This window comes from Lagopus leucura, unplaced genomic scaffold (assembly GCF_019238085.1).
Source record: "Lagopus leucura isolate 7727_CA_CO unplaced genomic scaffold, USGS_WTPT01 Super-Scaffold_100001, whole genome shotgun sequence".
Lineage (NCBI taxonomy): Eukaryota > Metazoa > Chordata > Aves > Galliformes > Phasianidae > Lagopus > Lagopus leucura.
The window spans coordinates 21,142,646-21,169,923 of NW_024962262.1; the positions used below are offsets into that span (position 1 = coordinate 21,142,646).

The 27,278-nt window shown below is 34.5% G+C and overlaps 1 protein-coding gene across 5 annotated transcripts in view; it reads right to left on the reverse strand.

Moving 5' to 3' along the window:
• Positions 1-286: 286 nt before the first annotated feature.
• The window catches only part of PCDH9 (protocadherin 9), a 681,046-nt gene continuing 654,054 nt past the window's right edge, over positions 287-27,278 (reverse strand). For all 5 annotated transcript variants that reach the window (XM_042868520.1, XM_042868519.1, XM_042868516.1 and 2 more), the window contains one exon: positions 287-660. In XM_042868520.1, coding sequence (XP_042724454.1) covers positions 287-660 — 374 coding nt within the window. The remainder of the gene's footprint in view (positions 661-27,278) is intronic.

Below are 27,278 nucleotides of genomic sequence, written 5' to 3' on the forward strand. Positions count from 1 at the left end.
AAAAAAACCAAACAAAACACAACAAACCAAACAATAAAAGAATATTCTCAAACTGGAGAGATTGCTGCAGAGTTTAATCATGTCTATTTAACAAAACCACACAACTAGTAGGAACTCTTTCATCTTGCAGGACATCATATCTTCCACGGTGCTAACATAAAGATATGCATATCTCTGCTAGGCAAAGCATAGTTCTAGAGGTCTACTCAGTACATAAAGCTCTGACACACAAACAGTATTAGCAAGTCTAAGTAGGCTAAAGTCATTGGCCCAAAGTAACCGTTTCTTATAGCTGGTGCTCCTTTGGACTCTCAGCAGCTCCTGAGGCCTGTTTATAAGACTTCAAGTTGGCCAGAGGAATATCAGTCATGTGATTGCCAGTGTTGAAATGGCCTTCACTGGAACCATACTGCTTTCTATCACTGAACTGGTTTCTGTTGCTATCTTCTTTCCAGGTCCTGGTCAGTGTGTGTCCATTAACTAATTTGTCCTTCTTAACCCATTCTTTCTGAGATGCAAAGGTAGACATAGGAGACTTTGGCTGTTGGTATGGACCCAGGCTGGGAGGCATCCAACAATTATCTGAATGACCCAAAACCAGGCATTCTTGAGTACACATCTCTGTCGCTTCAGCTAATCCTCTTGGCCCAAGAGGCCCATCTGTAGTAGAAGAAGAAAAACAAACAAACAAAAATAACAACAAAACAGAAAGAAGAAAGAGAGAGAGAGAGGAGAAAAAATGACATGTTAGATTTTGATATTTGACATAACATGTATACATATACTTCCTGAGAAAATTTACAATGCTTCTGAAAAAAATATTGCGTCTTTCACAAAACCTGTTATGTTCATGGTAAATCCTAGATACTTCTTCATTGTGTTGAAGTGATTGCTTTATAGCCCATGTACTCTGGACATGCAATCTCTATATATATGCATACACAGTTTTCAAAAGATGATTAAATTAGCCCTAAATTATCAGTCTTTGGTTCTACTCTGAATAAACTTAACTCTTCAGTCACACTGAGAATACAGAAGTAGGTAGGTGAAAATATCACTCTTGCAGATGCTGAGCGAGAATTTATACTCCTTGTAAAGGTCTATATTCTGGATGCATGCTTTTGCTTTCATCTCACCTTATGCCTTTAATGCTTTGACAATTTAACAGTATACTGTAATTTAAGAAACATTTTGCTGTCTGAAAATGTAAAGGTATTATCTGAATGCCAGAAATTTCTATATTTCTACTATTGTACAAACATAGGTTAATACACAGCTTTAGACATATACCCAGTAAATAAAGGTTTGATATTCCCAAAAAGTAGGAGACAAGTTAAAGTTTTCAGGATTTACTGTGAAAACATGAAAATCTTGCAAAAGTTTCAAGTGTTGCAACAGAAAACAAAGTAAAAAAATGTAACTTTTCTGACCATTAACACACATCTCAGCAACCATAAAAATCAAGGGGTAAATAAAAAAGGAAGGTTACATAAATCTTGTTCATCATAAAGAGTTGTTCTCATGACTATTTTAAGTCAGAAATGTGAGAGCACAGGAGACTGAAATTAAGATTAGTAATGTACTATGCATATTAAATATCTTCATCGTCTTTGACACACCACTGAGGACACAGCTGGCCAGTTGAAGGCATCTTGCAGTCTAGCAGACAGGTAACCCATATCTTCAGTAGCACTAACTTTCTCTCTGTCATACTGTATTCCTAACTGACTGAACTTGTTCATCTAATCAGATTGGATTTTTGAGGAAGGACAAGATAGTAAAAAATGTAGAGAAACTACTTCATGTGTCTTTGTGAAATATTTCTCACTATTTGAAATATGTTTTTCCAAATGTGCTGCAATTTTGAGCAAGATTTTTAAAACACCCTTTCTCAACTCCAGAGTAAATCAGCTAGCTAATTTTGTAGATATTTGAAGAGCTAGAGACATTTTTCCTTGATTAAAAAGCCCAGTAACATGAAAGAAATTATAGATTGATTTTTGAGAAAGAATTTTAGAGGGGAGAAAGGAAAAGTGAAGTTACAAAGCATCTTGAAAAGTGGTATAAATCAAGAAAAATGCCAGTGATGTACCAGCAAAAAGCAATTGTTTATAACAATAGAATTGAGATGCAAAATAAGTGAGGGCACTAACAAAGATTTCTGCATTACAATGGTGAAGAATATTTCATTCTCTTGTACACTATGCATGTACAATAAGTTACCCACAATAACAAGTCCCTTCCTGAGCACTCAACTTATCTCAATTTATTTCATAATTGCTATTTTTTCTCAGTTCTCAGTTTTTTTTTTTTTTTTTTTTTAAGTTGCCACATAGCAATGTATTGTAGTCAGTTCCGCAGATTATTATTTTTTGATTGGTGTAGGTGACAAATGACAGCTGTGGGTAGAGAGATCTTCCACTCTCATTAGAGGGCTAGGAACTCCAGGGCAGCCCCAGTGCTATTCCTTTAGCTGTATTGGAACAGTTACTCAAAAAGCCATGAGGTTTGGTGCAAGTCTGAACACTCTTCTACTTGTGCCTGGACGTAAAAGTCTGTGAATGAAATGCCTGCCCAGACTTGGGGAAGAGGTTTGGGTTTCTACTCAAGTGAGTGTGTATATTTTCAAGTACTCTGTTTCATGCTTTCTGTTCTGTAAAATACAGGGAAAATTTACTTGCCTCATTAAAATATTGTGAAGTTGAAGTTCACAAAATGCAAAGCATCATCTCTTACGTTATTAAAAATATTTATTTAATTACTTTTGTTTTATGACATGGCATGAGGAAAATAAATCCATATTGTTGGTTTTGTTTGCTTGTTTGTTTTCTTTTGTTTTTTTAAGAGAAGATTTTTTTTTAAAGTAATAACGTTGCTGTTGAGCTGCTACTCATGACTGCGCTTACTGGTTCTGGAGAAGGGAGCTTCATTCATAATGCCTGCAGTGCTCTTTGCACCTCATTTCCAGTTAAGCCTTTTAGATACAAAAACCCAATGTTTTTGTAACTATCACTGATAATAGTGGGAATGATGACAAGTTAGAGGACTTTAAAAATGTCCTACTGTGAGACTCTTAAAGAAGATTGAAAATAAATTTTGAGAAGAAAAAAAAGGACCTCACTTACAAAAAAAAAAAATATATATATATACATTTAACAATATGGTTTTCTTCAGATTTTTTGTAATTATGTTCTCAACTATAAAAGGTTTATTTTTTTCTAAGACTCTCATTCAGGTTGTTATTCAATAGCATAAAGCAAAATGATCATGAAGCACATGATAGAAGAGAAATCTTCCATTTCCATGGGTAGCTTCTAAAGAGTTGGCTGCTTTATATTGTGAAGCAGAATTTTCACATAATAATAATAATCTTTCTCCTCCACCACAGATGAATAGTAGCTTTTACTCAATTTTCTGAAGTTGTTTCATTACTACATACAAAGACCCCACTTAAAAACCTGTTCTTGCTCCTTTAAATTTATAATTGTATTAATTTGTTTTCATAAAAATGTCGCTGAATTTTCTGTATCAAGTTTTGTCCACAGTGAAGTACTTTCTTGATATGTTTTTTTTCAAAGTATTTGTTCTCTAAACAATTCATAATACATAAGGCTGATTATCAGTCTTGGCTACTTGAATACATAATGACACAAATGCTGATAAAACTGTACAAGCCATCTGTCTCTGGAGTTCATTGTTTTGAAAGCAAACACAAAAATGCATAACAAGTACTCCTTTAAATTGTCTTTGTAAATATTTATATTGGGTCTTACCCCAAAATGCTTTTTTGTTATTATTTTATTCTTTTAATAGCTGACAAGAAGGTGCATGACTTGTGTCCTCATAAGCAGACAGGTGTAAGAAGAAAAATAATGTATGCCACTAAATAGCTAGTCATATCCTAATGGTGTGGTCTTTTATCACTTTTTATTGTACCCTGAAGCTAAACTGTTATTTCATTGATTAACTTACTGCTGCAATTAGCGAGTAGCTTCTGGTGTGTTGACCACCTGCTTTTCAACCTGCTTCTTTAAAACACTCTTGCTTAAAGCCAGAAAATTCTTTCTTTAGTGCTAAAGAGTCAAGACAATGAGTTCAAATCAGTGAGGCTTTGTGTTCTCAACATAAATAAGAATAAAATAAAATAATAGTGCTCTTTGCCTGGGGGCACTGACATTAAGTACAGTGTAGTCAAACATGGCCACAGCTGTGTTGCAGACTATCATATTTATTTAACTTTTCTTATTACCTCTTAAACAGAAAAGAACAACAGACACAACATTTTCAGCTCTATTTAAGCTCAAATACAGAAAGCTTTTTTAAAGCTTTCAAGGGTTACTTAATAATCTTTTCTGAGACCATATGATTTTTACGGCCTTTCCTATAAAAATTGGAATTGAGATGACATTATTAAATTTCTTGGATGTTTTATAATTACTGTGTATAATAAATACAAAAATTGCAAATCAGTTTATAATAAAAAATATACTTTTGATTTTTTTTTCCCTCTTGGATATCAGTGAAATGAATGAGAGCCTGTTCTTCTTATAATCTGAGAAAAAGAAAGAAAAAAAAAATCCAAGACTGAAAAGTCACATACATGTTATGCTACTTGTGTTCTCTAGATATTGCTTATTAGCAGAAAGATTCTTCAGTGATTACAACCAAAATATATTTTCAGTAGCTTATTACATGCCTATTCCACCTGAAAGAGTCAATACTGTTAAAACCATACTGTTAAAATAATCAATGTCATGGCCCCAAACCACCTTGTTCCAAGGTCCCCGTGTCCACTGCTTTTAATAGAATTATCACCAGCACCTTGTAACCTGTTGCTTCTGTCTCTCCTTGTTGATGTTCCACATTCTGTACTCAAGAGCAGATCAAGCCCGGAATAGTTATTTTTTTCTGTTTTGTCCTAGCTTATTTTTCATTATTACTACCAAATAATACCATAAGGTTAGCCTGTATCTTGATTATTTACCAAAGATAAGCTGTTAGAATCATTAGCTACTTAGAATCATTAACAAGAGGGACAGTCAACTGAGGAGAGAGGGTTTGTGCAAGGTACTGCTCAGAATACAGAAATTCAACAAACTATTTTCTTAGTAAAGCAATTTCTTACCAGACAGGAAAGCCAGACAAAAAAAAAAAAAAAAAAAAAAAAGATTTTCTACACTATTTTGTGAAATACTTAAGTGATATAAATAGTTTCCACTAAACTCTAGGTGGCTAAGATTCAAAGTACAATTCCAAAAACTATGCGTGATGACTTCTTTGGCTCCATCAATTTTGGAATGCAAGATTATTCAAGCACTTGAAATTCTGCTTCTGCACAGAACTGCCTCAGTCTTCTGATGACTGAAATGCTTCATGCCTAAATTGAATCAGGATTATGAAAGTAAATGTTCCCCTTCCTTCATACCTTGAATTTCTCAATGCAATTGGCATTTTAAGAGTACAACTAACATATATACGCCAAGAGGTTCAAGTTTTGAATGATTGCAATAGGCTGTTTTTAGATAGATAGATTCAGATTCATTTCTCCCACAGACCAAAATTATCTTCAGTCTTGCTAAAAAATTATTTGTTATGCATTGACATACATGTATAAACGCATATATGTTTTCCCACATGTATGTATTCAAGAAGTAGGAGTAATTGTAGAGATGCACTGCCAACCAGAGCTGGACAAAGTGCAAACGACGTGGACTGAAGTCCCAAGTTACAAGAGGAAGTTTACTTCTGAAAACATTCAGTTCCTTGAAGCACATGACAATTAGAGACATTAAAATGAGACATTAAAAAGACAGAAAATAAACAGCAGCTACTGGCACAATTAGGGAGACTGGGAGACATGTTATAATATGAAATCTCTTCCTCCCCCTGCTCAAGTGTGACAAGCACATAATAACACCACAATCTGTGGCAACACTGGATAGGACTGCTACCACTGTTTCAGACATGGCCTATTTAGCAATAATAATAATTATCAACTATTTTTAGACAAAGCCTAATGTGCTTGGGATGGGTTGGCGGTTGGACTAGATGATCTCAGTGGTCTCTTCCAACCTCAGTGATTCTATGATTCTATGATTCTAACTAGTGTACCATACAGACCACATGTTGAAGCACAGGCAGCCTGGACAAATTTCTCAGTTCCTTGCATTGTCTAGGGCAAAACAATTTTCTAGAAATTATACCTTCCAAATATTTGAATTTGTTTTACAATGTTTCAGGGACTACAGCATATGTTTTCCTAGACCTTGGAAAGAATTTTGTGGCTCGTTTCTGCAGATATGAACTAAAAACCTCCTTTACTGTAAAACTAGATGCTGGTGCCAGAAGGCTATTTGCATGTTGCTATGCCTAAGCAAATACACTTAAAGAAAGTATATAAAGAATTTTAATAGCATTTTGTAGTTTAGAGTTTTCAGTAATCCCATGAAGTCCTCCAAAACAACTTGTCTAGAAATTGAAGGTTTATTCTACTATTAAACCTCTCTGCTCTTACGATCTAAAAACCCTTGAAATCAGCTCAGCTGAATATTACTACTGTTTTATTTCTAGTTGTTTTATACAGAAATTATTTAATAATGAATTTATTTGGGTCTTAGAGCTTTGAGATATTTCAGAGAAAGAAAGTACTTCTTTATAGCCTAGTGGTTGCTCATTTTGGTTGCTTCCAGTCACAGATTTAACCAAATTCTAGTACTCAGTTGTCTGTAAAAGATGGCATGCAGTCCATTTCCTAACTGTATTGCACAGACTTCAGTGTATACCTTATCTCGCTGTAGAGCTTGCAACATACTATGAATCAAGCTTGATTAGCAATGTCTAGTTTTTACGAACAGATGAAAAGACAAATATTGTATTTAGGACCATTCTGTAGGCAAGCCACAGCACTGAGACACTGTCCATGCAATCAAGAGAGTAAGAAGCTGCCATAGCAGCTGTTCAAATCAGCTATGGTCAGGTATAGTGCAGTTTGCTACCCTGTGAACAGCTCAAACCTTCAGTTCTCTTCACTGATTATAAAAACCTATCTGTGCTATTTATCGTAGACCTCTTTGATACCTTTTTTTTCAATATTTAACTGGGTGAAACCTTATACCTTGTATTAATAAAAATTAAAAAAAAATTAAAAAGTAGCCTCACTAGATAATCTAGAGGTACTTTCTGTTTCTAACGAGGGATATACCAGCAAATACAAATATAAAATTGTATTCTATATAAATTTTCACAGACAAACAAAGCCAAATATATCACGGCTTTTAGAAATACAGAAGATGCAAACTAATATCTGGCTTCTTTTTCTTGTTTAGTGCATTCTGTCATTAAAAACAAGCAACAAAATAAACAGACCACAGACTACAAAATGTATTCCCAACTTCAGTCAGTTCAAGTTCAGTAACCTTCTTGGGTAAGAGGAAGGAACAAAAAAACACTACCTTCCCCACCAAATTATCTATCTATCTATCTATCTATCTATCTATCTATCTATCTATCTACCTATCTATCTACCTATCTATCTATCTAAGTTTTGTTAGTAAATAAATAAAGAGTAAATATTTTACACATATAAATACACACCTAATACAGATCCCACTCTTTAATCACAAATGAAAAGTCAACATTTGAAAATGGAGAGAAACCAAATACAGTAGCATGTTAGCAACCAAGCCAGCAGATTCTCCCCAAGAGGCTATTGTTCTTTGGATAGCTTTTATGACACACAGAGAGCAGACAGCATATCTTTATATATTTGAATTCCATGCCTTCACCATGGCATGGAAGTCATCCATCTTCTCATCTCTGGAGATACTGCCATGAAGAGTGCTATCTCATTCTATTTCCTCAAAATTACCTTTTTTTTTTTTTTTTTTTTTTTTCATTGCTATACATTTCATTTTAGCAGGGCCATCTAATAAATCCAGATTCAGATGAACTTCCTAAACTTGACTGGATTACTTAATGAGACCAAAGTACAGTCAGTGTTCACATATTTGGGCTAATACTCATTTTCAGCATGAAATATTTTTTCCTTGTGTAGCTCTTTATTGTGTTGTTTAAATATATTCAGATATTCCCAAATGTGATGATGAATGGTGAAAGTAAAATATTTGTACAGCTTCCCATGGTCATAATCATTTACTACCTTTTTTTTTCTTTAAAACCTAAATATTTATGGCATTTGATCAAAACATTTCATTGGATTGATTTACAGGTAACCTGGTGAGACAGCAATATTTCTGACATGGTCACATTTTTTGATCTATTAACATGCCACAAACATGAATCTGCTGTCAATCAAAAACAACTTGAGTCTCAATTTGAAAGATTCTGTCTACTTTTTATCATAAAATCAAATTCTGGTGAATAATTTCTCTATATTGAATATGAAAAGGCAGTATTCAATGCTTAAAAAGATATCTGATATGAGAAAGGTTAGCAGAATGTGTTTATTGGCAGAAGCTATTGTCAGCAAGATAGCTGAATAATATTGACTACTGCATGGTGTTATAAGCTTTCTAAGCAGCTACATTGCACTTGACCATTAGCTCATGAAGGAAAAGTAAAACAAGTCAACTTGCATCTAATTTGAATGTTATAATTTTTAAATGAAGTCTAAATGAAAGGGGTGTTTTTCCTGATCACTGTCTGTTCTCCAGTAGAAGTTTGATCTTCTGAGGTGATAAATACTAACCATGTCTTCAGTGCAGGCATGGTGTGTGGCATTTTTATTTGAGTATATCCATTGGCTATACTAATCAATAACTGAATTAAAATACATCATGCATGTATGGATTATGAAATATGACATATGTTCAAATATTGATATATTTATGTATTTTATTTGTATGTAAATTATGTAAATTTTCAATATTTTTACTTTTATACATTATATACTTATGTATCCTATATGTTTGCCTATCTAATTCCTTTATCTTCATTTTAATGAAAATTAATTTAGCAAGAAAGAATAAACAGTGTGCAGCATACACATAGAATTAATTATAGAAAGGTTTAATCTGAAAAGGACCTTTAAAGACTAACTAGTCCACCTCCTCTGTCACTGAAATGGATAGAAAAACCACAAAATGAGCAACTTAATTGCGTGCCCAAGTCATTTACACATTCATGCTAACCTCCTATTGTTATCAAAGTAGAGAGAAATTTGCACAGAGCAAATCGGCTATCTGAAGACCTGAGTCATTTTCTAGAGGTGTCATTTCTTTTAATTGATAAAAAAGAAATCCATGGAAAAAAGGAAATAGCAATTACCCATCTCGCTCTATGTGTTTAAAATGTATGTGATGTTGTCTAGTCTTTTGTTGCCATTCTAGAAAATGTTAGTTTAAAATCTGATCTCTTATAAATGGAGCTTAATAAAGGTTTCCTGTTTTAAACAGTGTGGTTCCAGTGGCTAGTGAATAAACAAGGAAGGTGCACATAAAATATCTAAATGTCAGTGATCTGAAGCATACTCAGGAAGAGGGATTCCTATGCCTCTAAGGACTTGGAAGGTTCCAGCTACAATCAAATCATTTTTTAGAAAATTAATAATCCAAAATGATTCTGGTTCTCCACATTTTTGAATAGGTGAGTTATTCCAAAATGCTGCTACTTATGAGAGAGAAAACTGGTATTTGAGGCTTCCTGAAGACTTGAAAACCGGACAGGTCATGCAGTCAAAAGATTGGAAAACATGAAATTATGGAAGAATAAATACGCTTAAACGCTATGGTCCAGATTAAAAATAGTATCTTTTCTAGTTATTTACTCCACCACAAATTCGTGTGAGTTTTACACTAGGAAAACTTTATAATAATCCAGTGACTTCCAGTCTTATTTACAGTACTTATCTCCAGATTATTCTCAGTGTATATACAAAGTTAATAAAATTCAAGCCAAGTATTAAGTTCTAGTATTTGTGTTGGTTTATATTCATTTTATTAGATGAGTTATTCAGTAATTATCCCCAAATATCTCCAGTTTTCCTGCTATACCAAAGTATCTCCAGGCTTTCTCTAATATCACTAGTAGTAATATCTGACCAATAGTTTAATGCGTTCTTGATAACTTCAGAACAAGTATTTCTTTATCGAAAAAAAAAAATGTTGATATAAGACACTGTATTCTAACTTTCTCTTAGAAAGGTCACTGCATGTTTTAAAGTGATATAAAACTCTGCTCTTTTGAGCAAGTTCCAGAAATAGTATTTGGCCAAGTATCCATCATAACTTGATGAAAATAAATGGAGAACTACAATTTCCAAAACTGAAATTTATTGCTCTTACTATCAACCACAGATGCCATGGAGAGATACAAACAGAAGACCAGGCTAGAGGCTGCAGTAACAATTATCTTATTTAATCATAAATAGTGATATCTTCATTTGATCTAGCTTTTATGGAAAACATTATTTTGCCACAACCATACAATTTACTGTTGTACAATTGTTCCAGACTTTTGGGAATCTTGTCCCAGATATCAGTACATTTCTGCATTCTTATATGTTTCATGTTTTCTCAAATAAAACAAAGCACAGTTTTATAATATTTGCCCAGCTTCCTAGATGCAGTTTTCAGTTTATCTCCAAATGTAACAAGTCTGTGTTCTAATCTTAGGAAAAAAGTCCCAACTTAATAATTTTGGGACTTGAAGCAAAAATTTAACATAAAGCTGCTATCAGGAACAATTAGCGTAGTTTAGGTTCTAACGCTTGTACTTCTAGACATTCAGCTCTATTTCCTTGGTATTATTTATTTTTTCAGCAGTAGATTAACCCCTCTCTACAGCAGTGAGTACCAAAATAAACACTTTCCCCATGATTTCTTAATAAAAAATAACTTACTTGAAGGATCAAATGACAAATAGAGGGAAAAAAAAAGCAACGTCATAAGAAAACTATGCTTATACAACTGAGTTGGTCCAGCAACAATACAAAATGCATGTATATATATTACAGTTGACTAAAGAAAACCACTTAAATTAATTAAAAAATTAAAATTAAAATTAAATTAAAAAATTATTTTTTTAAAATTTTTTAATTTAAAAATATTAATTAAAAAAAGTAGTTGACTAGTTTTGCATAGAAAAATCAACTCCATAATTATGTTAATTATAACTACACAAACAGATAAATTTAAGTTGAAATGTATGAAACTAAAGTAGATTTCTTGCCACTTGGATGTTTTCCTAGTTTTCTTCACCACAATTCAGACTAAAATCAAATGTAGATTAAACTCAGTATGTTGCAAATGCCGTTATTGAAAATGTACTTTTGTACATAAGTAGCTTTTGAAATACATTTCCCTTTATGGAATTAAGATGTAAAACTGGAAAACTTAAACTAGATGAATCTGAGGAAAGTGTTTAAATTAGGTGCATAGTAAAATCAATTGTATTCTGGACATTGATTTCCATTCTACATACACACACACAAAAGGTTTTTTTTTTTTTTTGGTTTTTTTTTTTTACAAATTTCACAGGACACATATGCCAGAGATAAAAAAACCATTTCCTAATTCTGCTTATATAGCCACATCCCATTTAGTTCATTGTGTAACCTTTAGTTTACTGTCAGTAGAATTGTTAGAACTGCAGGAATATTGCATGAAAAATATTAGAAAGTAATTTTCCTTTACTTCAGAGTCCCACCCATGCTTGTTGACAGGTGAACTAGATGATTCTGGAGGTCTTTTCTAACCTCGGTGATTTTATGATTCTACAGTTCTTCATTTTCCTTAATATACATATGAATATATACTTGCAACATTTTTTCACAACAAATATAACCATATGTTTCATAATGAGCTTATATAGGCTATAGTAAAACTCCCATTAAACAAATATTCCAGTGTCAAAACACATTTATATTAAACTATGCCTCAGAAAGAAACTGTTCGATGTTTAGTCATTATATACAATATGCTGAAAAGTAATATGGAAGCAATATCACACACTATTTTTCTACTTATTTTTGTTATTCACATAGTCCTGTCATAACTCTTGTCAAAAGCTGCACTTCCAGACTTTCATGTCTTACCTGGAAGACTGAAAAAAATTATCTTCGTGACACTAGGGAGGAAATCAAACCACATTTCATATGAATAGTGAATCCACACTTAGTGGAGGTGCAAAAGTTTCTATCATCTTCTTTCTATTTAATGAAAAATCTCAACAAAGTAAGCTTTCCAAAACTCTTTCACTTGCTTCATCATCTTCTTCTTCTTCTTCTTTTTTTTTTTTTTTTTTTTTTTTAACTGCATTATACTTATTCATGCAAAAGATTCTAAAAAAATAGGCCATTTTAACTTGCATCTATAACCAAGAATACAGTGAAAAGATTGTAGGAAATTTGTGCATGAAGTGCACATACGATAGATTCCTACCAGTAAATTTGGAGGAATATACTGGCTGATATCTACAGGTATTTACACATGTTTAAACCAACAAATATTAAGAGAATATAGCAAATAAATACATAAAAATATATAGGTAATAAAAATAAAGCAAATCTTATTTATTTTAAAATGGACTTAGATATATTTAGAAAGCTGCAGAAGGAAGAATTGATGCTATGAACAAAGACCATGAATACATACACATGTAAAAGACTCTTTATATTCTCATTTATGCCTGTACACTGTTGGATTTCTCAAATAATAATAACAATAAAAAATCAGTTGGTTGACATTTAAAGCAATTTTTGCATTTTGGACAGGAGCATATGAAGATAAATGTTTATTTTGTTTTCCTTAAACTATTGCTTTTGTATAAAGTCACAATTTAAGATCTGCTTACCTGTTCAGAATTCATTTAATGTGTATAGAAACACATACTCTTTGTCAAACCATATAGAAATCAGACCATTTAGATAAATATGACAAAATAAAGGCTATGAATATTTGGAATTTCCATGGGGTTCCAATTTGAGACAAAGTAAAACAGTAATTTCATATTTCTGAATTCACTGTTTCTATTTTCCATCTTCTGTTGCATAGTATATTTTGGCGCATACTTGGTGATTTATGTTGTACATTTATCCCATTTAAGCTTATAAAAATAAAGGACAATATGAACAGCTTTGTGCTTTCTGAGCATGCTGGAGAACTCGAGAATCAGAAAAAAAACACTATGAAGCAACTCAGTTTAACATTCTGAACTCATGTTTTTCTCGTGTTAAGAACAAACAAACAAACAAAAAAAAAAAAGAAGCAAAATCACTATTGCTGCTTTATTTAGTTATGAAAAGTAAATAAGAAATTGCAGTTTGGCATTTAGTTCACTTCAAATTTTTAATGTCTACCTCCCTTGTATGACCTCCAGTGTAGAAGTTAATTACCAATTATAAAATGTCTTGTCAAAACACCTAAGAATTATTGTTCTGTTAATACCTTTGTCCTGTGCTTGGGTTGAATAACTGATTTGAACTGAAGAATTCTGAAAAGGATCACTAGCAATTGGTTAGAACATACAGCCTTTTCCTGAAAACCCCAGCCAGTAGTAGGTGGCTTTGTGCCAAAAATGTATCTTTAGAAGAACTATTATAAAATTGTATTTAAGAGGAAAACAGACACATTTGAGATTATTATTACCCTCAGATCAAGTAAGTTAATTTATTAAATGGTAACTTCAAAGGTAGCTAGTCATTTGGAAACAACAGCAAACACTTAAGATCACAATGTCCTAGTTGAGATGTCAGCACACTTTCTTAGCACACAAACAGAAGTATTCCTTGACCATTTATTCAGCTGGATAACAGAAACTGGCAGCTATGTCTTCATAGATTCACCAGATACATACTTCTCCCTTGAAATAGGTTGTAGTTTTGCTACTACCTTTGTTGACTGTAAAGCCAAATCTTTTGTCTCTGTAGAACACAAAATGAATTTCACTGGTAAGCCTGATTTAGGAAAGCGTGCACTGAAGGAGACAGATCAATTCTCTAGCGAACTACAGGTCATTCCTTTAGCATTTAACTTCTCTGTCTAACAAACCAATTCCTCTTAACAAGTTCTTCAGCTCAGGACTTTTTTCTGAGTTGTCTATATATAGCACTGCTTTCTCTCTTTTTTTACACATTTTCAACTCTTATCAATATTCCTTCTTTTATTTTCCACAAAACAATTTACTCCCACTATCTTCTCTGCATGATAAGTCCTTTGCATTTAGACACAAGACTTAACTTCTAATGAGTGAAAGACTTATTTTGTGTATCATTTAGGTATAAAATTTAAGATTATTACAGAACCACAACTACTGAAGGATTCATTCCACTCCAGGATTCTACCATTGAGTCAGGCACTGGTGCTGTTTAATCTACCGGTGCTGCTAAATATCTTCAGTGACATCGACAGTGGGATTGAATGCATTCTCAGCAAGTTTGTGAATGACACCAAGCTGTGTGGCACAGTTGACATGTTCAAGGGATGGGATTTCATCCAGAGAGACCTAGACAGACTTAAGCAGTGGGCCTTGGAGAGCCTGATGAGGTTCAAAAATCCAAATGCAAAGTCTTGCACCTGGGTCATGGCAATCCCCACTACCAATACAAGCTGGAGGTTGAAAGTATTGAGCACAGCCCTGCTGAAAAGGACTTTGGGATACTAGTGGGTGGCAAGCAGAACATGAGACAGCAGTGTGCCCTCACAGCCCAGAAAGTCAATCATATCCTAGCTTGCATCAAAAGAAGCATTGTCAGTAGGTTGAAGGAGGTGATCTGAAGGAGGAGCTTCTGCTTTGCACTGGTGAGACCTGGCCACCTGCACATGTATGTGAAGTTTTCAGTATAGTCCAAGTAAATAGAAAAATAATCATTTACTCCAGAGAACTGAAAATTTGACTAATATTAGTGGTCTAGTGGAGTGCAAACTGAGATGAAAAACTTTTCAAATAAGTTTGAAAAGATGGATTACATCATATGTTTCATTTAGTCCCCCATTCGAGTGTAATGCATCAGTAGCATTCCTGATTAAAATGGAAAACGTTCCCTGCTTGGGGGGAGAAAAATAGCACTGAAAGTGGAAAACACCTGGCACACACCTTGAATATGAAAGTTTTTCTTCAGCACCATTTGTTGTTGTGATTATTGTTGCTGTTGTTGTTTGTTGATGAATCCATTTCACAGTCTCAGACAATCATTTTGCAGATTCTCAGTAGTTTGACTTTCAAAGAAACATTATGCTCTGTTTCTACACCTCTGCAATCAAAGAACATGGGAATGACACACTTGTAATGTGTTTACTTCTGGCTTCTTTATCCCATTCACAGTGGTCTTTTTCTTTAAGGCCTTATTATGAACACTCTTCATCTTAATGTTTATACATCAACATTCTTCGGAATGTGTATTCTTCGGAATCTATGTCAGTTTATTAAGTAAACCTTTATGTTTTCACAGCTTTAAGACAAAGGTAGTAAGACATCTTTGTTGTTTAATGAGATTGAGCAGTACTTGTATGCAGAAATACCTAGCTCAAGCACGGCCTGCACCTACTAGAAATACTGTCTTAAATTTAATGTTAACTGTGTTGCATATCATCTAAACTTCTTTGTTCATATTTAGTAAACTCTGTTTTTGATACCTACTGTTTACCGTGAAGGCATTTACTACAGTGTTGATAGCAAAAACTTACATAATCAATCAAAAGAAAAATCCAGATACAACATAAACTGATGTTATTAATGTCCAAAGTATGAGATAGTACTACCTGATGGAATTGTTATAAGTGTACAGCCAAACTGAGAGGAAAGAAATGTAAGCACAGGAGCCACCAATCTATATGAATTCATTTGAAGGCATTAAAGAGAATTAAAAAGGAAAATATACCATAACAACTGAAAAACAGGAAGAACTGCCACATCAATTTTAAGAATGGTAGGTAATATTAGATTACTATGGTAAGTTATTTCATTTTTAGAATCAAAGGAAATTGAGTAAATCTCATCTCTCTGGACTTGAGTAAAGCATGTGATGAAGTACCATATAGGAAATAATTTTAGTTTAACTACTATATAAGTTAACAGAACCTGTAGGTTGATAAAAGGACTGAATATGCAGTTCTGAAAGGGGAATTAGAGGGCTGGGAAGAGGTTGCTCGCAATTTAATATCAGAACTAATTGTGAATAATATTTTCAATAATATTTTCAGTGATGACAGTGATAGAAATGCATGAGAAGGGCTGATACAACATGGTCTTTACCCACAAAACTATGAACTATCATCAGTAAAGAAAATGTTAAAGAAGACGTTAAGGACTGCAAGAAATGAAAACAGTCAGGAGTCTTTCTTACTAAAGAGGACTCAGAAATTTTAACTTGTTTCATTCAGAAGAATTAAACCAGAGAGAGAAAACCATTTGTCAGTGAAGAGAGAGGGAAAACACTTGAACTGACTTTGTAAATTAAGAGATACTTTAGCATAAGAATAAATGTGATGACAGGGGTTCTACGAAAACAGACTATGGAACCCCTTCCTAATGTAGCTTCCTATACTAGTGAAAAATTTGATGAGGAAGACAGTAGTTTTGTTTTTATTGTGCATATTAATGAAAGTTTATAGTCTTCTATCTCTTTTCTTAAGGACTGACTTAAAGGCATGGCAGCTGATACACAAGAAAGTTATTCCATGTGGTAAAGCATTAAGACACTATAGTCAAATTCTAGTTTCTGATAAAAGGTAGATAAAAGGATTTATAAACCCTTACAGAGACCACATGCAGCATTAAGAATAAGTATCTTGAGCAAAAAAAAGGTAAAATTTTTTAGTATTAATGTTGTACTGCATTCATTTTGAAAATCTCATTGGTGTAAGACAGCACTAGAAGTAAGACGATTTGATGAAACACTGGCATTTGTAATTGAAGAATATCTTTCAGCTCATTGTCTAGATTTTTTAAACAGGTTCTTTTACAGTTTCATTCAGATGAACTCCTTCAGGCTTTACTTTAAGATGAGATGAATTGTAACCTGTCTACTTCTCCCCACTGATTACTAAATTACCCAAAATGCCTAGCTAAGACACATATGTGAGCTTTATGGGAGCTTTAACTTCTGCAACGAAAGTAACTGAAGACAGATCTTTCAAAATTTCTCATGAATCAAAAGAGAACTTTAACTGTGTCATTTAGTCCCTCTGCATCTTTACTGCTCATCTATAAAATGAGGATAATAGAATTTCAGTACCTTACAGGGCAATGCAGCAGATTGCAGATTACATGACACTAATACCATGGCAATGCAAGTCCTATAAGTACTTCAGCTACTTTCTGGACTAATGAATGCCGAAACAAAGAGGAAAAGAGGATAGAACTCATAAACAAATTTCTTTTCAAAGAGTGCCATTTGATATTGCCCTGAAGGAAAACACCACCAAAAGATGGGGTTCCTGTAAAGCATGCTATGATTAATTGTTACAATAGCAGTGATTTATTTGAAAGAGTGGGCTTTCCTCCCACCTGAATAAGAATTCACACAGGATATGTTTTTCTCTTTTGTCACAGTCTGTTCTATTTGTCTCATGATTCAAGTAAACAATTGCTGCAATAATTAAAGAATTCTCTGTGTACTTTACTCGCTGATATGTGACATTTCTTTTCTTTTGAAATTTTGACTTCTTTTTAAAACAGCTATCAGGGAAGTGTTTGCCATTGTTTAAACCTTTAGTGGAAAATTATTCACAACACATTCCTAGTGTCATACTGTGATTCCTCTGATAAAACATGTGCTTGTTTCATATATGCAAAGGCTGATTTTAATCTCATTTTCACCAATTTACTCTACTTTACTCTAGAACCACTGTCAGAATGATCCTCATATTTCAGCCAAAGCCAAAGCATATCTCCAGCAGGAAAATGCCTTTTAATTGCAAGGCTAAATTGGCATTCATTCAAATTTCCTTGGGAGAAAGTGTTTTCTAACATTGATTTAGAGAAACACAGAGGGATTATTTATTTAAAATCAAGGTTATAAATACTTTAACAGCAGCAGCAGCCATAAAGAGAAAACAAGTATTCAAAGTTGCTAAATATATATATATATATATATATATATATATATAATCTCTTCTTCAGTTGTTTAGAGCTAATGGGTTATGATAGAATTTGGAGAGTGAGAGAAACAGGTACAAAGAAGTACTTGTCAGTAATAACAACAGCCTTATACTTAAAAGTAGATGTTTAAAGCCAAAATAGAGATTTTTTTTTTCTTCTCAGTTTGATCTCAGGAAAAGTTATCTGTAACTCACAGGTCCAAACTTGAGTCTTCTTATGTCACTCAAAATAAGTACAGAGATAACTGTGCTAGAGATGACAAACTAGTAACCCCTCTAGCAAGTCAGACCTGTGGGGAGTGTCATGCTTTCCTTACCTATGCTGAAAGCACTCCACTTGCTTAGAAATGCTCTCTTTTGTTCTCCCATAGTTATCTGAAAATCATTCTTCAGTGATATGAAAAGTTGAATTTCATCTCATAGAGAAAAGGTCTCTTCAATATCCATAGGAAGAAAGAATGATAAAATGAATGTGAAGCTTTTAATATTTTTATTTCCTTCTCCTCAAGTAAGAACAGCTTACAGAAAGCGTAAACGACAGCTCTAGCAAGCTGTTATAGCACCACCAAAGTTAAAGGCTGTCTGCTACAGTATACATATCTGTTAAGGACACATAAGAATACTATTTAAACTTGTGCTTTTAAGTGAAAATGTTATGTTACATCATTTTTAACTATAAATTTGCAATGTATTTTATTGCTAACCAGGCAACTGCCAGAACAAGAAGCAAAAACTGACGACTTAATTAGTAGAAAGCTTTTAGTAGAAAGATCGCCTTTCTCTCAATTTACACAGTAATTTTAGTCTAGTTATAACAAAGTATTACGCTAAATAAATTATAGCAAGCAGAGAAATCTTAAAAGCTAAAGGGAGAGAAAAAGTTGGAAGACTAAGCTCAAATATCCAGTCAGGTCAAATAATGTTATTCAAACCTCAGCTTGAATGACCAAAACCAGAACTCTGAACCTTTGAGTCCAATAAAGTTTTCGATTGAAAGGCACCCAGAATTAGCTTACTCCAGTTTGAAAGCTCTATTATCCAAAAAAAAAGAATTCACACGAGATGAAACATGTTGCTAAAACATGCATAAGCATATTATATGTGTACGTATAAATGCTTACATAGAGCTTTTTAAAACTATAAGTGCAATTGCAACATTTCCCAGTTAAATTTTCAGGAAGCAACTTATTAATGTTGTAGTAATGGTGCTAATTTATGACTGCAAAGACCCTGAAAGTGTGTACTGAATGTCTTAACAGCATGTCATTTTTTACTTTTAAATTAATGTCTGTGCTTTTAAAAATTTAACAAGAAATGACAGAACCTCTGTGTTCTGTCCAACATTTAGGACTAGATCTCTTGCCTCTTCTCAGTAGCCTTTCCATCACAAAGTTTTCAGAAAACCACATGCCTGCACTGAAGCTTTGCCTTAGTTTCAGCTGAGATGGAATTATTTTCTTCAGAGTGTCTGGTGTGATGCTTCTTTTTGGTTCTAGTAGAAAACAATGTTGATAACACATGTATATAGTTGCTGCTATGTGGTGGTGTATTGAGCTGAAGCCATTCTCAGTGAAGTGCCCCAGGAGCTGGGAGGGAACAGAATTAGGACAGCTGATTTAAACTGGTCAAAGGGATATTCTACACCACATGACATCCAGCAGAAGGAATTTTGTAGGGGATGAGAGTTCACTTCTGTCTTCCACTGCTTAGGGGGTTAGATGGGCATCAGTCAGGGGGTGGTGAGCAATTACTTGCACATCACTTATTGTATACATTCACAAGCACATACGTATATACAGACATAACTATTATCCTTTTTTCTTTTTTAATAAATAGCTTTATCTCAACCTATGAGTTCTACATTTTTTTTTCTTTTTTCTTTTCTTTTTTTTTTTTTTTTTTTTTTTTTTCCTTAAGTCTCTCCCCCATTTCACACTGGGAAGGAGTTGAAGCGAGCAAAGGATTGTATGGTGCTTAGCCACCTGCTGGGTTAAACCACAACAGGCCTCCCTTCTGCTGACCTTATGTACTGGCCACAAGGAAATAATACAAAAGTAAAGTAACTCCATTCATAGACCAGCATCAGTCAGAACAAGCACTATGCATGCAGAGCAGTGTACATACAAAAATTGCTCACAGTGTGAGCATGCAGCTGTAAAACCAGAAGCCTGCACAAGAGCTTTCTGCAGATCATACTTTACCAGAGCATGATTTAAAAATAAATAAATAAATAAATGAAATAAAGGAATTGCAGTTAATGCCTTGACGACAAATTTTCCTATGGCCTTGTTTGTTTCTGATTGATCTTTACTTACATTTTGGAAACCGAGTAGGAAAAGGACAGATGTCTTTACTACCTTTTGATAAAAATCTCTTAAATCTAAAAGATGTTTAAGCTGTCTTTGCAGAATTCATTTACAGCTTCCCTTGTAAAGGAAGCACTTTGCGTCTTGGGCAGTGATGAGGTGCTTCTTCAACTAGCCAGAGACAAGCATTAATGACTTTGTTAATTATTTTTCTACTCAAGAATCTTATTTGTGGATCACTGAGAAAGTAGCAAAGGGAAAAGTGACTTCTGCCCTATCTGTAAAACAGAAATTTTATTGATACCAGCAGTTTACAAACTTTTACTGTTTTAGTGTTTTCAGTTATAACATTGCAAAGAAAATGGAATATGAGATAAAAGACGTAAGAACCCTCACTGTGCATCCTTAGAAGTCCTGGTAAAGCTACTGTGTGAACACAGCTATGTCAAATAAAAGCAGTAAAAGCGTCTTCCAGCTCTGATAATGGGGGTGTTGTTTCTTAGGCATTGCTGTGCTGTAAGAGCTCCCTCTGTGTTCATATATCACTCCCAAACTCCCAAACCCTTGACATATAGCCTTTTTTAGCTTATCCTTTAAGGACTTTTAAGTTTTTGTTTGTTTGTTTGTTTGTTTGTTTGTTTTCCATCTTTATACATTTTTTTCCTTTTTCCTTTTTCCTTTTTTTTTTTTTCCTTTCTTTTTTTAATGTCACATAAGATTTACACAGCATAGTGAATCATTTGTCTTCCTTAATAATTCCTTTGCAGGATTTTGCAAAATGTTTACTTAGAATTTGATCATGATTTACATAGAAGAATTCACTGAACACATCGCCTTCAAACCTCTAGAAAAAAAAAATAATAATAATAAAACATAACAGGTGAACAACAAAACTTGCTTCCTTAAGTGCTCTTCTGGTCTACTAATTATTAATTATTCCTAAATTAATTTTTTCTAAAGCTTAAAAAAGAGAAATAACTGAAATCTATTTTCCATCCATGAAATCAGTTAGATATTTCTTCTTAAATTACCTTCCTTTTGTCATATCTGTATTGGGAAGTGTTTAACACACAGACACATCAAAGACTATTGTACTAAATATACTAGAGCACTGAAATTCTTTCTGTCAAAATGATTTCTTTCTGGATAATTAATACCTTAACAAGAAAAAACTATGACTTCTGCTTCATCAAACAGAAAGAATCTGAGTATAAGGATTCTCAGTATGATCTAAATCCAGAAAAAGAAATGCTACCTGAAAGTATAAGGCATATGAAGATTTTTATTAGGCTGATTTCCAGACCATAGTCAGATAAGCTTTTGGGGATAAAAAATACAACATAATATTTTCAAATCAGCTAATATGGAAGATTTAAGCAGTCTCTTCAGAGTATTTGTATTATGTGTGATTAATGTAAAAAAAAAAAAAAAAATCAGATCCTAGCTAAATGTACAAAAATGTGCCAAATATGTCACTCAAATCACTCATTAACATTAAGCTGATTAACAACATATTTAATGTCAGAATGAAATTCAAAGCCTGTTATGGCAAAACAGTTTAGGCTTACAGGATTGTATTGAGCACTGCTACGCTGTATCCGTTTTTATTTCAGAAACAGGGGAGGGAAGCATGAAATCAGTAGTAATTATATAAATATTAAGGCCACACAACTGGCTCTATTACTGTTTTCAAATGGTAGCATCTGCAAATTCAGCCTGTAATAAACACTAATGCATCTAGAGAGGAGAGTGTTGACACATGAATGGGATGCTTTGTCAGACTTGCATAAAAATGTAGATGAACTGCAGGGAAAGAAAACTAAAGAATTCAAAGGGTTTCTTGATTGCCTTCTTTAAAATGCCAGGAACTTAAGCTGGCCTTTCTTATCATCCTCTACACGCATGTGACACTTTGGGAGGTCTTTCTTATTGTACTATAATTCAGTAATTGTTCCAGCTCTGTGCACCAAGCCATCCTTCCAAAGTGCAGCATGAGATATATAATTCTGGTAATGAACAGCTGCATAATTTAAGGGTTGAACTAGCAGGGCACTGTTCCTTATTTGTGTTTTCTTAGCAGTTGCCAAAATATTCCAAATCTATTTTGACTGCCTTACTTCACGTAGATGATATATGTTGATATTTGGTCATGTTCCAGAAAGCAGATTTTATCAGCAGAAGTACCGCAGCAAGCTTTTCTCTCATTTTGCTTCAAAGGGCAACAGTACAGAGCTATAATGAGGTAATTTTTTTCTCAGCCATGAACATTCTCTGTTCTGTCATGCAGACTTTTTCAAACCTGGTACTATCCCCTTTCCAAATCATGATAGACTTAATCACAGAGCTATCAAAGGCATTTCCACACCAAGGCATTTCTCTCACCAAGGCTAATTTTCCAAATGTTAAAAAGGTCCAGGCAGCGAGGCCCTTCAAGATGAAAGCTGCATGCTGATTAATCAGCTGCTTTTTTATTCTATTTTGGCAAGTGTTCCTTACTTGTAAATAAAAGGTTTACCCTGTATTTCCTGTAAACTAAGGAGCATAAGGCTGCTTTGGATCAAACTCATAAAGAAACAAAGCCTTCTGCTGTTGCATCCGCAGGGGTAGGTTGTTTGTTCTATCGTAAATATACTTTCAGGTGTCCTGGAGAGAATGAGCTAATCTAACACAAACATCATTCCAACTTGAGAAAATTATGTGGCAACATCAGAGTCACTGCTTATTAATTATGTTCTTTGGCTTCCAGCAGCACTATAATTGTTGCTTGCTTGAGGAGACCTGTCTGCAATTTGTGTCATTGCAGAAGTTTGGGTTGGTTTATGATGTGTGGCACAATGTAACACAAGTCCTCACAGAGACACTCTCATATTAAAGGCAAATACATTCATTTATGTCTCGGAGTGCTGGCTCTCTATTCAAATGCTAAATAGGTAGTGTGAAAGAGATGTGACAGACCCAAGAAGACTAGAAATTGTCTGCAAACTGGCAGCCACTGTGGTTCACTGACAGCCCGAATTACTTTCAGGCAGTTTGGCACATCTCCATTTGTCACACTTAAAAGCTTGAGCCAAAGATATCCAATTAATACAGAACACAGTGTTTCTTCCTTCTTGAAGCAGGAACAAAAATGCAAATGTTTAAGATTCACAGTGTGCATCATGTCACCTACACATTACAAAGGGATGTAAAATAATTTTAAGTAAAGCAAACATAACTTGCATAACACTCTCTTGGCTATCACTGACCCCAGATTATCTTCTGCATATTGCAAACCACCATTATACTATACTGTATTCCAGACAATGATTTCTAATGTAGACTGAATTTGATCTGCTGTAAATCACATAACTAGCACAAAGGGTTTGTGTGTATAAACACACATGAGCTTTTGAATGATCCAGCTAGAACAAGAAAGTGAAATGGTCTCCTCCCTCTCCCCCAACAAATTCTGAAAGAAAGCTGAAGGTTGCTTATTTTGAAAGTAGAAGAGCCTCCATGAATCAATATCAGTTTTCGATATTATTAGATAAATCCATCCATCACTGTACAGCAATAACAGTTTTATATTTTGCTATGACCCAATGCCAGCTTATATATGATGTGATTTAAAATATTGGTAACATAGTTATGATGGTCAGGCTCGTATAGCTCTTGCATAGATTGAATTGTTGTTAAACATGGGAAAATCTCTTTGGAGAATTTTCACAGACCGAAGTAAATTTACAAAAATCCTTTCTTAGCCAGATGAGCTTTTGATGTTCAAAAAAGAAGAAAATGCAACATATATGCATACTATAAACGCTAAAAGACCTCTGAGATGATCCTTTAGATTCTCTAAGGTCACATTAGATGTATAAAATTTATAAAATTTATCCATGGAAGGCTACATTCTCAGTGATCTCTAATTGCAAGGTTTGAAATACCTTTTTTTATTTTTTTTTTTATTATTATTTATTTATTTATTTATTTATTTTTGAGTAACAGGTTTCATGCAAATCTTAGCATTCTATCTGTTATTGGAGGCATTCCAAATTTTTTGAAATGGAATGAAGAAATAGCTAGTGTCAGATAGTCAGTGGAGAACAATACTGCCCCTTTCCCTGTGTCCTGGCTGCATGAAGAAAGCAAGTGCTGGATACTGCTGTTTGTTTATTGATGCACCTGTTCTTAGATATATGCGTAAGTTACTGGCTGTTCGCATCCGCCTGATATCAAACTAAAGCTGATAAGAGTTCCACTAGGATTATTTCAAATGTATTGGTGTAGATGGTATCGGAATCCCTGCTTTTAGTAGTCAATCAATTATTTTTTTCCCCCCAGTTTAATGTGATATTTTGTTTTTTTACTTCGAAATCCAGTAATAGATATAGCAAAAGAAAAGTTTGACATGAGATATCTGTGAACAATTTAAAAAGAAAATCAACAACAAAGCTCTACAACATTGATGTATATTCAGTTGTTCACATATTTTCATGCTGAAATTTTCCTATCTAATTTCCTCTGCTATACCTCAACTCTTAACACACACACACACACACACACACACAATTTAGAAAAAGTCTAATGATAAATACTAAGTAAAAAATGCTGTGCCAAGATAACATCTTAAAGTCATGAACCTGTTGTCAACAAAAATATTCAAATTTTTAACAGTTTTTATGATTATATTTATAATCACAATAACTCTTTGACAACTGTTTCAGAAAATCAACTACATATTATTTGTAATGCTGAAGTGTAAAAATAACAATTTTTTCTATCCTGAGGTTTTAATCGAGATATGGGAATTTTGTTATTTAGTGGCCTCATTGTAAAGTATTAATCTCCCTCTTTAATGGGACAACTGACCTCTCTGGGGGTTCAGAACAGGCAGGGATCACTCCCAGCATTACACCCTCTCTGGGTCTGACAGTGCTTGCTCACATAGATATGGGTTATCCAGATGTTCTCATTGCCTTGACACAGACCCAGGTATATTCTCTGTATAGCTAAAATCAGTCGAAGACTTTTTAAAATTTGTGTAACTTTGAGTTAATAGAAAGAGGAACATAACTTTGATTAGCTGGAACTATTCACATGAGCAAACAATTCAAAAATATTCAATTAGTGAAAACAAACTCTGATGAGCTTGGAGTAAGGGAAGGAGCAAGTCTTTTTTTGCAGATTTTGGTCCACATTTGAAAACCCAAATGACTTCAAATATATTTCCAGCAACAAGTGTTACTGCTGCAAATAGTATCCCAGCTCGTTGCTTTTTTTTTTTTTTTTTTCCCCTCAAGGAGTTAAAAATGGCTTTCAACTAGAAAAAGAATATTTGAGGCAACCTCCAAACGAAAATGCTGTAATGAACTGCTCTGTCACAGGTACCTAGTGGAACTGAAAAGTGAAAACAGAAGATGATTCATTACACTTGTCTGCTTACAGAAGATTGTTTGAAAGGTCGCCCATAAGAAAAATGTCTTCCAAATGCAAGAGGTACATCTGGTGAAGAAAATGGTGCTTGTAGGACAAAACATTGAAACACGTTTTTCTCAGAGTTCACTGTTAAACTGTGTTTCTCGCAGTCTTTCCAGACAGGAAAAATCCAACCAGAAATGTCTCAGAGATTTCCTTTAAGTGCACACAGATAATTAATCTTTGTGCTGTAAATAATTTTTTACTTATTTTCTCCAGATGAATCTACTCAATCTTGTTGTGGACACTTAGTATGAATCAGCAATCTCCTTCAAACAGCACTGGGTAATCAGCTGTTTTTAAAGCGTTCTCTACTTGTTTCATCTGCCTTTCAGTCTATAGTCTGTTATACCCATTCTTTGTTGTATTTGCTCTCCCACCATATTTTTGGTGAAAAAATAATTGCATTAAAAGAAGAGGCATGCTCTCAGCTTAGAAGAGTGTTTCTTCAGGTAAAACCGGTGTTGTTATACATATATGACACATAATACCAATATCATATTCCAGACTTAAGCAGGGCCTTTGACAGGGCCCCACACCACATCCTTATCTCCAACTTGGAAGGAAGTGGATTTGATGGACCACTCGATGGATAAGAAATTGGTTGAAAAGACACAGACTGAGGGTGCTCATCAATGGCTCTCTGACCAGGTGGAGGCCAGTGAAGAGTGGCGTCCCCCAGCGGTCTGATGGAATCAAGTGCACCCTCAGCAAGTTTGTTGACGACACCAAGCTGAGTGGTGCGGCTGACATGGTGGAAGGAAGGGATGCCATGCAGAGGGAACTCAACAGGCTGGAAAGGTGGGCCTGGGTGAACCTAATGAGGTTCAACACAGCAAAGTGCAGAGTTTTGCACTTGGGCCAGAGGAATCCCAGGCATCCATACAGACTGCAAGGAGCGGTCCTTGAGAGCAGCCCTGTGGAGAAAGACCTGGGAGTCTTCATAGATGAAAAGCTTAACAAGAGCCAGCAATGTGCCCTTGCAGCTCAGAAGGCAAATGGTATCCTGGGCTCCATCAGAAGAGGGGTAACCAGCAGGGACAGGGAGGTGATTGTTCCCCTGTACTCTGCTCTGGTGAGGCCCCATCTGGAGCACAGTGTCCAGGTCTGGAGCCCCCAGTACAAGAAAGACAGGGAGCTGTTGGAGAGCGTCCAGAGGAGGGCCATGAAGACGATCAGGGCACTGGAGCACCTCCCCTGCAAAGACAGGCTGAGGGAGCTGGGCTTGTTCAGCCTGGAGAAAAGAAGGCTGTGCGTGACCTCACTGTAGTACTTCAATACCTAAAGGGAGATGACAAACAGGAGGGGAATCAACTCTTTGAAAAGGCTGATAACGGTAGGACAAGGGGAAATGGTTTTAATTTGCGGGAGGGGAGATTTAGGTTGGATGTCAGGGGGAAATTCTTTACAGAGAGAGTGGTGAGGTGCTGGAACAGGCTGCCCAGAGAGGTTGTGGATGCCC